This window comes from Protopterus annectens, chromosome 8.part0 (assembly GCF_019279795.1).
Source record: "Protopterus annectens isolate FY-2018-M chromosome 8.part0, PAN1.0, whole genome shotgun sequence".
Classification (NCBI taxonomy): Eukaryota; Metazoa; Chordata; order Ceratodontiformes; family Protopteridae; genus Protopterus; species Protopterus annectens.
Window position 1 is genome coordinate 1,042,144,293 of NC_056741.1, and position 13,295 is coordinate 1,042,157,587.

Below are 13,295 nucleotides of genomic sequence, written 5' to 3' on the forward strand. Positions count from 1 at the left end.
CTCAACATGGTTTTTGCTCCTATCACAGCACTACCACAGCCCTTATCAGCTTCACTAACACTATTAACCATCTCCATAATGAAGGTAAACTTGATTCCTCTCTCTCTTTGGATCTCTCTAAGGCTTTTGACATAGTCCCCAAAATAAACTATTATCTGCACTCTCTCTCTAATACAGTCCCCCAAAATAAACTCTTATCTGCACTATCTGACCTTAATATGAGTTAATGTACTATTGCATGATTCCAAGACTACTTACCAGGTCACACTCAAGCAGTAAAATGGCAAAACAACCTATCTCCACTTCTGCCCATTACTTTAGAAGTTAATCAAGGCTCTATACTTGGACCACTTCTTTTTAACATATTCACCAATAACCTTCATACTGACACCCTACATGCCACCTTAGTCCAATTTGCAGGTGATTCAAGCATAATCTGTTCTACCCTATCATTCCAGCAACTTCAAAAAATAACAAAAGGATCTTTTACTGCAGTAGAAACATGGTTATCCAATTCACAGCTCATACTTAACCCAAACAAAACTAAACTGATGTTTTACCCCACCAAAACCACTGCACCCACCACCCCATTTAAAATAACTTTAGGAAACAATATCTACATTACACCAGACACCCATTCCAAACTTCTAGGTGTTATCATTGATCAAAACATGAAATTTGATTTAAACATTGCCCAAACTATAAAGAAAGTACATATAAAACTATGAACTCTATACAGGTGTAAAAAATACCTTTGCCAATAACACTAAGTCTACTATCACTAGAACTCACCTAGTCTCACACTTGTCTATGCTTTCCCCAATTTCACCAACCTTAATAAATCAGAATTAACTAAATTAAGTAGCTGTTACAACAAAATAGCAAAATTTGCAAATGATCTTGCCTATCGATCTCATCATTGTCAGGTATTTAAACAACTATCTTGATTAGAACTACCAAACTTGCTCACCCTTAACCAACTTACTATGGCCCACCAAATAATTCACCAACCTGAAAAAATACTAGTGCTACAATATCTATTAAACCACTATTTAAATCAACATACACTAACATCAGTTAATAAATCACTACTCAACATAACCAGAAGTAAAAATAGTGCAGGAGATTCCCTATATTCCAACTTCATTGCCACAACCTGGAACAATATGTCACTTAACATTAGAACCACGACCGACAAAATAACCTTTAAAAACCTTCTCAAGGCCCACTTAACTAGTTCATGGACTTGTATATGCTCAGAATCAGGCTAAGCAACCCAACCCAATTACCTAGCTGCCTAATTAAACCTTTCTCAACCTACCTAGCTATCCTTAGTGGGTACTGTCACCTCTCTCTTCCTACTACCCATTCATGTTACTCTTACTTTATACACTTTTACTTCATCTATTTCCACTCTTTCCTTCCCTTAACCTTTTACTAATTTTCCCATCACATATATTTTATTGTATTCTCACCTCCTTTATCTAACACCTCACTATCTCTGTCAACACATATTTGCCTTGTGGTTATTTGTTTAAAGTAAAATATTTCTTGTAATATTTTTCGTTATATTGCCTGTAACACTTCCTGTTATATATTTGTAATATTTGTTAAACTGTGGAACTTTTCTCCCCGGGGCTCTGCTGAAAATGGGCCAAGGGACAGTCGGACTTTCCTACTAAACAAATATAACATAAATAAATAAACGTATGAAGCAAGCAATAGATTCATTTTAAACAATGAAGCCCAAAGCTTTCTGTCACAATGGAGGCTGCAGTATGACAGCCTGTGACAGTTTTACATACTAATTTTGAGATGGCTCTACTACGGAGTAGGGGGAATATGTGAAGAGATTGCTAAGATTCAGTATGAATTCACTAAACCGTCCTTTATGGACTATACTGCTCCCAGTTACGCTATGCAAAATAAAGGAAAGAAGAGCTGCACAATTAAGATAAACATTTTGACGCGTTCATAAAAAGTAAACTGTGACAGTCTTGCCAAACCACCCCTACCACAAACATGTAATAACCTTATTGTTTCCGAGTGATTGGGACTGAAAGCCATGACAAGAACTAAATATTGTTAATTGTGTTCACCAGAGAGAATGAAAACAGGGCTGCAAAAAGTAAACTGAAACCAGAAGTAAGGTTGATGGTGATGTGGTAAGTGGGTGGTGACAACTGGGAGGTACCAGAACAAGATTCTTTAGGTTAGAAGTTTAGACTTTGGGACTGTCCCTTTAATACAGCCTCTCACTGCCAAGAAAAAGACATCTACATCGCCTGCACCAGAACACTACAGGAAATGTAAATGACAGTTTAGCAAAATAATTCATATTTTTGTAACATAACGGCTAACACATTCATAAATGGACCACGGCTATAGCTGATTCATCAATACACAGCACCACTAGTTTTGAAGATAGCACGACTGGAAACATAGTTTAGTAACAGTTTGTAATTAAAACATTTCGGCTCACCCGCAATACGTTAAGTTGACTAATATCATCTCCCTCTCGTTTGAAAGACATTCCAACGTTTCCTTTATATATCAAAGACACGTGAATCAGAGAAACAACTCGGTTGTAAACATAATCCACATGTAACCATGTCGTAGACTATATGCGCTTTCAATTCTTCCGGTTAAGCTAAGGATGCAGAAAACACTCTTTATACTGGTTTTTCAAACCTCAATAAACCAAATACTTTCATGGCTACAACTAGACATAACACAGTTCCATAAAGCAACTTAATCAGGACCTCAACAATAACACTTTACGGGCTTTCAGATTATAACTGCGCAAATTGAAACGTCGTTCATAGGTTTTTGGTGGTATACAACATTTCGCTGCGATGGTTCCCATGGCATTATCACTACTAGCACCGATTAGCATCGTGGGTTAGTAAGTCCTTTCTGGAGTTTGCATTCGGGTTTGTCCTTCTTGAGAGATGTATGATGGCACTACTTTTCCCAGAATGTCTTGCGTTACAGTTGCGTTTAGCTCACAGACAGCCGTAAAGGCAAACTAAGAAGGGGTGAAAAATAGTTGTATTGTATGATTGACTGTTGGTAGCGGTATGCTATTTGTGCTACACTCTTTGCAGAACAAGTCATAGTCCGTTAATCCTATAGATGGAATGCTTAGGTTCTGAGTATCATATTTAAAAGAGAGCTTCGTAATCCTCGGGGGAGTTAATTACCCAAAGTATTGCAGCTTGTAAAGGGATGTTTGGTTGTCAACGTAGTCAGTACCGACTTGAGAGGAATAAAATGATGTCATTACCGTAGAACCCACGACGGCACTTGGGCGTTGCTAAAAGTATTTTGCAATGAAAGGGTGATGATGGTAATATTGTAATTATCGTTTTTGAGACACCGTGTTTGGTTTAGAAACTGCATCGAAGGAGCTTTCGCTCTAGCTATGTGTTGCAAGTGGGAATTGATTAGCACCATTGCTTAAGTTCTATTTTTAAATGCTCTGCTTATGAATTTGCAAGGAATTATCCCAACGTTTAACTTTTTATGTCTGCAAAGTGCACTATGCATGAAAGATACTACAATGGCCGGTTGGATATTTTAATGTTGTAGCACTGGTTTAAACGTGGGGACTTTTTAAAGTATGGCTTTTCCAGGGAATGAATCATGTGGCGCCAGTAGTTTGTTATCCGGTACCCGGACCCGTTCTTACGGCAGCTTAGTGAAATCCTCGCATTTGTCGGTGCGAGAAAAATGGATCGAGCATGAAGTAAAGCCAGGAGATACGTTACAAGGACTGGCTCTGAAATACGGTGTTACAGTGAGTTAAGTTTCATTTTTACATTTGCATTTCACTTTCAGTTGAGATTTAATTTTCTGTTGTCGTGAAAGGCCACTCCATTAAGCGTTTTACCAAATAACTGGCCGTAATTGATCGACTCGCCGACATTAATGGAATTAATCGTTATATACTCTGGCAGCTATTCAGGCAGTTGTTATTTAGCTTGTTTCACTAAGGTGCAGTTTATGCTGCAGCTGAAACGTTATATCCCGATTGACATTTGGACAGTATCTCCGCCTGTATACCTACTATCTGTCCACTCGTTTTTGCTGAATACATGAGATGTCAACAACTAATTTACAAAATAAGTAAAAATATTTAACATTTCAGTTGGTTAAGAGCTGGTCTCTAATAAAATGCATGGCTAATATTTATTCCTAGAAACAACCCACGGAGAAATTGCTATCTCGGACCTCCCCAAATTCCAGTCTGCAGCTTTTGGCTGTTAAAAGTAGTAACCCATTTGGTGGTACCGTTTTAAGAGAAACATTTTGTTTTAAGCTATAGGGTGATTTTCAGTTGCATTCCTTTTACCTGTACAAGATTGCATCTACCCAAAGTTTCTCCACTAAACTAATAAACACTGGTTTCAACTAGTTTGGCTTTATTAAAATTGTTTGAACCCTTTTAATGTGTTTTGAGTATCATGTTTAGTATACAGCACCTATACATCTCATCTGCCAATGAAATTGAAAGAAGCAAAGAATTCAACACTTACAATACTTTTATTTTTCTCAGGTTGATGCATTACTTAAACTTCTTTTCTGGTCTTTTAATGCAAGCTTGTTTTAACTAGTAGTTTACTTGTTTTTATTTAGGAAGAAAATGCAGTAATGAAAGGCAACATTTCCTTTGTGTATCCTTTAATATCGGGAACTGAGGCAGTTCTAAAAACTACAAAAGTCACCATTGTCTTTAAATACACTTTTTTTGTTTTCACAATATTTCTGGTTAACTATTTTGTTAATACGGTTAATGTGCTGGCTAAATATCTTAAACTTGTAAAGACAGAGTGAACAAGAAATATCTCCAGGTCATTAGCATACCATCTCCATTCTCTTTGCTGCTTAGTAAAAAAGGTCATAGTAAGCAAATACATTCTTATGTGAAGTGTTGATATACTGCACTAAGTTATTGATATTCAGCTAATGTTAGTGCTCATACTGACTTCTTGTCCTTTGTGAGGTGATTATTGCCTCAGAGCACTTTGATGGCTTTCAGTAGTTTGGATGTAATCAGTTTGATCACCTGAAGGAGACCTGCCATTTTCTTTAGGCAATATATGAGTAGTAGTATAGTGCCCCCAGTAGCATGTCTTTATGCAAATAACTAGATTAGTTCCTTTCTGTAGCTGGATGGGTAGTAGCAAATAGGTTATGACTTTCTGAATATGGGGTAGTAGGAAACCTTTCTTCCTCGACCCCATTGATCGTTTGCTTTTGTGGAACAGTTGAAAAGAGTACTTTTGAAAGATGACAGAGAACCAACCACAGCATTTGAAAATCCTTTCTGGAATTTATCAGCTGTCATTGCTGCCTATAAGGGGAGTATAAGTGAGTGTTTATGAGTTGTGCAGAGGGTTCCCATTTGTATTGATAAAATAAATTAGAGGCACACATGCAGGATCTTAACTGCACTAAGTAGTGATGCTGAATATTCTGTCAAGTCATCAGCCATTGCTGATACATACAGTATGTATCTATATGTTTATGAATGGGACAAAGGGTTCCTGTTAGTATATGAAATTCAAGGGGGTAACAACACTAGGAACTTCCCAAGAACATTATGATGGACTGTTGCTAATTTCATGTAGTGCAGTTCATTAGTAGGACAGAGTTGCTAATAAAATTCCACAAAGGAAATAAAACCGATACTGCCACTGCTTCAGAACAGTGTTGCATATTGTTAGGTTTTGCTTTTATTCAGAATATTTCAACCATTATAATGCAGTATTTAGATGTTTTTCGTATCAACTCCACCTGTTGACTATCAAATCTTCTACTGTACTCGAGCCCATTTGTTCCATAGCAATATGGTTTCACTTCCAGATGTGCTAGGGTAACCATCGTACTTGCAGACATCGAGTCTGTGGTATTACTGGCATCCTGGCAAATGAGAATGTTGGTATTATCTAATCCCACCCATGGGATACTAGTGTCCTTAGTACTGTATCAGATGCTACACATTGCTTGTAGTTTGTCTAGCAGACCACTGGGAAGCATTTAGCAGAAAACATGCTGATGCTTTTTTCACTGAGTGCATACATATGTTTTCCTTGAGTTTAGTATTATTTTAAGCGATGTGTGAAGGCTGCTCAAAATGCCTTTAAGAAATTTGCTACATGTACTGATCTGAAGGAGATATGGGCTAGTAGTGACTATGAAGGCCATTAGTGCGACACCTTATAGTGATGATGTACATAAAAAGTACATGTAAGGACAGCACTGGAGGTTTCAAAATCCATTGGTGTATACCATGCTAGCAGAGGGACCACAGGCACAAGTATTACTCCACACTGTTAAAGCACTAGTGCATGTAATGAGGTCGGGGAGTAGAGATCATCACAAATCCCTGTAAAACAAAAATGTCTCCGTTGTGTCTGCATTGGAGAGACAGGATCTGTACAAGAATGTGCAGGCGCTATCCTGATCCTGCACATAGGTTATAGGCAGTAACTATTCCAATCCCTTAGAAGTTCCCAGTTTCTGAGAGGCAAGTTTAGCTGTTGAAAACAGTGTCATCTTTGTTGTGGGGGACTGTTCAGGGAGAAAAAAGAAAAGAGTAGAGTTTATGTTCTTACCACCACGCATGAGGGACCAAAAGATAACATATGGGTACAAGATGTGATTGCATAACCAGATGCAACTGTCAATTGCAACAGGAAAGTGGGTGAAGTAGTGGGGTGTGGAGGAGTGTACATGATTACCATTGCATGCAGGGTCCAGATGATAACTTGGTGCACAAGACAAGGAATGATGGCAATCTGAAGGTGAAAACAGATGCTGATTTTCTTTACAGTAGTAGATTCATAACAAATCTGCTTGATCAAATGCTCAAACCGTGTGTGTGTGTCTGAAATAAAAAGTATTCTGGTAATGTGTGGCTAGGAGTCCTGGACACTGTGGCAGGTCCTGTTTCCATGATCCTGATTCCCAGAATCAGCAAGATTATTGCAGTGGATCCTTTCTGGTCATCAAAGATGGATTCCACCCATCTACTTCTGCAGACTTTCCAGAGCTGCTTGTTCCATTCTGTCATGGTGGGTGGAACCCACAAAGCAGGGGGAATATCTATAGCATTGCAGGTCATGTTTGTTTTTTCACAGTTGGGTGAGGGGTTATGTACTCAGAGCTCAGTCCTTGTGCAAAGGTCCGTTATTTATTTCCTTGTTTTTAAAGTTTTTATTTGGTCCAGAAAGCTCCTAATTGCCACTGCTATTGACTGTTTAACTGCATCTCGTTTTGTTATGAAAAATATAGGTAGTCTTTGCAAGCAGAGCCTAAGGCACATTCCACTAGAGCTGTCACAACGTCTGTGGCATTCTTCTGTAATTACAGCTTGGATTACTTCTGCTGCAGTTAACTATTTTTCTGAAGCACTGCAAACTGTCTGTAATTCATAGTTCCATGTCTTTATTTGGAGTCTTGAGGGTATGTTTACTTAGAATAGCCAAACAGGAATTCTAAGGGCAAAGTCCTATCAGTTATTCAAATACATTTTTCAGTAACAAAATTAGGGGCATTTACCATAGTGATACATATGTGAGAGGTCTACCTTTAGTTAAAAGACCCTCCATTTTGACCCTTTCTTGTTGGTTGTGGGTTCATAGATTTTTCTTGGGTTTCAGGCTGTCACTTTTGAGAGCTTTTCACCTGGTTCAGAACTGGAGAGATGCTGCTGAGTTTACATAATAGGATGGGGAGTTGTGGTTGGCAGCTTGGAAACATTTTATGAGAGGAGTGTTCAGAACACCTTTGGTTTCAAAATTCAGCCCTAATAGTTACTGAAGACCGTATCCATAAGTTTCATTTCTTGCTTAATTACTGCAGATCAGTATGTATACCTTTAAGAAGCTTTTCATGGGTTTGCATGTGTGTAAATACTGAGCATGTGCAAGCTACACTGCCATTTTGTAGAGAGCTGTTGAGATGTAAGCATGCATGCATGTATGTAATGGTCAGCATGCATGTATGTAATGGTCGATAAGTTAGTTTGTTTTATATTTTATGTTGCTGCTGTCCGTCCTGATGTGTTTTCTGTATAATAAAGCTTATAAACTAACTGTATCGCCTGTTTGTCTTGAATCATTACATAGGATGAGCGATATGGTGTCAGAATGGGATCCAGAATCAAGACCAATAGGCACTCTGTTAATGTTGGAGGAAAATAGAACAGTGGATCATACCTAATGTACGTACTACATAAAATGGAAAAAGAACGTATTTTTTCGCATTAACTAAAGCTATTCACAATATCTGAAGTGTGCAAAGTGTTTGGAAGTGCGTGCAGTATTACAGTGCAGTTTTTTGCAAAGTAAAGTTTCAAAGAATATTTTGTGAAGTACAGTTATTTCAAGGCATATTTCGTCACAAAATAGTTATTTCAAGGCATATTTTGCAGAGTACAATGTTTTGAAAAATTTATTGTGCATTTGACTATTGCAAGTGTGTGTGTGTGTGTGTGTGTGTGTGTGTGTGTGTGTGTGTGTGTGTGTGTGTGTGTGTGTGTGTGTGTGAATGCTCCTACGTAATTACAAGGACCATTTTGCATTGTGTTTTGCATCTGTGGGTATGGTAGAAGGATTTCTCAGACTCGCACCGCTTGTGTTTGATAATATTGCAGAAAATTGGAGTGTTTGAGCAGGAATATATTTTCATACATACTGTTTTTGTCTGACAAAGACGCATATACAAAAGCATTTATTTTGCTTAATTTAGCTGGTTCAGAGGCCATTGAAAGAGTGTTCATTTGTGTTTGCCTGGGAGAGGGAAAACATCATATAGTGGTACTGGCTGAAACGAGGGAAGACCATCCGGAGTGCTTAAAACATGTAACCCCCAAATTAATGTTACAGTGGAAAGGCACTTATTTTACATGAGATCAAAAGCCTGGGGAAATGTTTGCAGCGTATATAACTGACTTGAGAAACAAAGCTAAAATGTGCAGATTTGGTGATTTAAGGGATAAGTTGATAAGACAGATTTTTGTGTGTTGTATTAAAGATGATGCTGTGAGAGTTTGCTATAAGGTTTAAGCAGATTATAACCTCTCCTACTAGGATCAACAAACCAACCAACAGGGAAAGTATGCTAGACTGGATATTGGTCAATAACCAACCCCGACTGTACACAGCTGGGACTCTCCCTGACTACCTTAGTGATCATCTACTAACCTGTACCATAAAACACAAGGCAGGCACCCCCCACCAAACCAAATACAAAACACTTAGAAACAGGAAGAAATTCGACCCTGCTACTTTCCTAAACAAATTAAAGGCAGTTGACTGGTCAAAACTAAAAAAAATCTATCATTAGAAGAGGCCATAGATGGCTTACTTTAATACTAAATTCTTAAGTATTTTTGATTCCCATGCTCCAGCACATACTATAAAAACTAAATCAAACCGCGCACAATGGCTCACAAAGGATACAAAGTCAAAAATTAGAACTAGAAACAGAGCCTGGGCCAGCTGGTGGTCAATTAAAGCCCCACTTGACCATTTAAAACACCACCAACTCAGGAATGAAACAAAAATCTATTCTAATAGATAAAAAAAAGCTGCTACTAAAATCTCCTACGTAAGCATCAAAACAACTCTCAAAAGTTCTTGGCAGGCTTAAATCAACTTCTTCATCCAGGTCATTTTACCACCCCATCACCTGCAAACCTCACCCATAATTCCCCAGAGACTATAGCTGGAGCCTACAGTAAAATTTTCACTGAAATAATCCAGTCCCTAACAAATCGACTAACCCCCCCCCCCCCCAAATTTCAACCCCATCTCCAATCTACCCAGTAATTATCCCCAATTTAGCTTCCAAACCATCTCCACCACTTTTATCAAAACACTAATAAAAAAACTAAAAACCTACTATTCTCTCTGCAGAGTACCTTCAAATAGCTGCAGATGCCATTGCATACCCCATATCTGTCCTGATCATTAGAACCTTATCCAAAGGTGCTGTTCCTTCCCTCTGGAAAATATCCCACTCCATAAAGGTGGAAATTCCACAGAATTATCCAACTATAGACCCATTGCCATTCTTTCTCCACTAGCCAAAATAATTGAGAAATGCGCCCACAAGCAACTAATGCAATACCTTATACAGAATAACCTACTGTCTAACACCCAGCATGGCTTTAGGCCACAACACAGCACCAACTCTGCCTTCCTTTCCTTTACTAATGCCATAAACCAAAACAGGAATGACAATAGGCTTATCCTCTGCCCTCTTTCTTGACTTATCAAAAGCCTTTGATATGGTAAACCATGAACTTCTCATTCTTTCTCTCTAAAGTCAATTTCTCTGAATAAGCACACAATCCTGTGGATCCAGTCCTATCTGACTGGCAGACAACAGGCTCTATTATGGCAGGGCAAACTGTCCAGCCAGTTACCTCTCACACTTGAATGTCCCTCAAGGCTATATGTTAGGACCACTACTCTTCTCTGTGTTTATCAATAACCTTCACACTGCTATCCATAAAGCTACCTGCATTCAATATGCAGATAATTCCACTCTGATTTGCTCAGCCACCTCCCCATCCGACCTGCAAATCTTAACCCAAAACACATTTAACACTATTTGAAAACTGGCTCTCCAACTGTCTACTGCTAAACCCCAGTAAAACTAAACTTCTGCTCTTCACCCCCACTAGTAGATCCCATTTTCATTCTCTGTTGCATCCAACAATGGTACCACTAACTCCCCAGATACCCATACTGAGCTTCTAGGAGTTATTTTAGATAATAGGTAAAAAAAAAAATACAGACCATCAGTTAGAAGCTTGGATCTCTGTACAGAAACAAGTCATTTTTAACCTCACTGGCTAGAACTGCAATCGCCTGGTTGCACCTACTCTCTACTCTTCCTCTCCTGTGCTCTCAAACCTTAATAAATCTGAACTGAGTAAGCTCTCCCATAGCTACAGCCATATTGCCAGGTTTGCCACCGGCTCCACCTATAGAACCCATCACTGCCAGAACCTGAAACAAGTAGAGTGGGTAGAACTGCCCAGCTTAATTCAATTCAATCAACTCTTAGTAGCACACACAATTTTTTTACCACCCTGAGGTTACCCCCTCACTTATAAATATTATAAAGCCATACATCAACTTAAGATCACTACGATCAGCCAACAAACTACTGGTAGAAACCTACAAAGCTAATACTCAGCTGGTGAATCCCTGTTTGCCAACTTTGTTGGCAAAACCTGGAATTCACTGCCAAACTATATTGCCCTTCAATCTTCCATAAGTCTCTCCAAAAAAAGCCTCAAACAGTATTTCAAAGTGAACTGGCTTTGTCCATGTACCAACCCTGATTAAGTTATAAAATGAAATCGGATCTGAATAATATTGTAACATTTAATATTCAACTACGTTCTGTACCAGTCTGATGATTTTTGCTATGTATTTGTGTGTGTTTTGCCGGTGCTGGTTTTGTAGGTCTATGTGAGACTGGTGGTGTGATGCAAGTAATTCTCTTTTCCTCTTGACTGTCTGATCCAGTCTTGGGTTGTGAGAGCTTAGCCTCCAGTTTGGCTGTATAATTGCATCTCTCGCATGTATTAGTGTTTGCTGGTAGGAGGAGAGGGTCGTCTGTGTACATGAGGCAGTTGTAACATTGCCTCAAAATGCTCAGATTCACCAGTTGGACTAGAGAGTACACCTGAAACTGCACTTTGGACATGCCAGGATAGGTACAGTGAGTGTATTACTGATGAGTTAAGGTCGACTAGAGAGCCATGTCCTTCTGTACAGTATGGGGGGGTTAGTACTAAGGTCTATTAGTGCTTGCTATGAGTTTTGAGCAAGTGCCTGGCTGAGAAGTGAATGGCTTGAGTGCTTAAGTTGAACGTTTGTCTAGTTCCAAGGGAAGAATTGAAGAGTAGACTTTGTGGAGCCGAGAATAGCTAACCGGTGCTGCCTGGCGCGCAAAATCACACAAATGTGTGTTTTATAGCAGGGAAATGAAAGAGAGAGAAATTAGCCCAAAATGGCCAATAAACTACTAATTTCTGGGCTGAAACCCCTCTTCCAGGGACAGATAGGCTGCTCAAAGATCCACTCTGTCACAGGTGAACAGAGAAACTTCTGTCCAAGTAAGGTATGGGCAAAAACAGAAACTTGTAACACAGCCCTGAATTCAGCAGTAATCTGAAAACTGGACTATACTAGCTTAGAAAGGTGGTAAAACACATTTTTTTTTTTTTTCCAGAAAGTAAAGCAGATACAATAAAAAAAGATGTACCTTACAAGACACCTGCAACACACCTGCAACAATAAAAAAAGATGTACCTTACAAGACACCTGCAACACACCTGCAACAGCTGGAAAGACCACAGAAGTATCTCACCAAGAGGATCACTGGCCTCAAACAGATGCCCTATGCAGCTCGACTGAAGAAACTCCAGCTGTACTCAATTGCATACCCGCCTATTCCAGAGGTGATCTCTGCCTGACATATAAGGCCATGTCCAACCCAGAATTAATGGACATGCTCCACATAAAGAAAACCATATCCACTTGAGCCACACGCTCTAGGGAACTAAATCTCACCACAACAGTAAATAGGATGTGCTGGAGGGATAGATTCCTGTCCCAGAGACTTCCCATGCTTTAGAACAAGATTCCAATCTACGTTAGGCAGAGCTCCTCGCTAACACTCCAAGAGAAACTTTGACGAGTGGATGGGAAACAAAGTTTACCCCAGGGATCACTTCAATGCCTCTGCTGGACAGAGGCACAGGGACCTGTTACTATTATAAAACACAGGGCACTGCTCCGATACAATGAAGGCTGTCTTTTGGCACTCGAAGACCTGCACGGTCCAAAAAATCAAAGTCCAAGGGTAGTCCGATTTTTAAAAAAAAAAAAAAAAAAACTATTTTAATAGAAAAACATGCCACAAAATCAAATGGCTACTAAAACATAAAAATAAACTGTGTATAATACATAAACGTTCACTGATTGAGCGCTTTCATCTCCATCCAGAGACTTCTTCAGAATCAATATTCCAACATGAAAATCAGTCTTTATACATTATTTCAAACAAAATCATTGGCTGGCAATAAATTACTTAATTGATAATTATGATTTAAAGGTCAAGTATATAAAAAAGGAAGAAACATTAAAACCAGTTGGTTGAAATACAGAGATTTAAAACAAGTTATATGAAGCAATATTTTTCTGAACTGTCTTTTAAATTAAGGTATAAGTTTTTTTCTCAAAACCCAAAAAAAAAAAAAATAA

General features: G+C 38.7%; 1 protein-coding gene across 1 annotated transcript in view; it reads right to left on the reverse strand.

The window, feature by feature from the left end:
• LOC122809211 (sodium channel modifier 1-like) overlaps positions 1–3,611 on the reverse strand; it is a 366,965-nt gene extending 363,354 nt beyond the window's left edge. The window contains exon 1 of the mRNA XM_044080522.1: positions 2,483–3,611. Within this exon, the coding sequence (XP_043936457.1) occupies positions 2,483–2,533 (51 nt within the window). The 5' untranslated portion in view covers positions 2,534–3,611. The remainder of the gene's footprint in view (positions 1–2,482) is intronic.
• Positions 3,612–13,295: the final 9,684 nt, after the last annotated feature.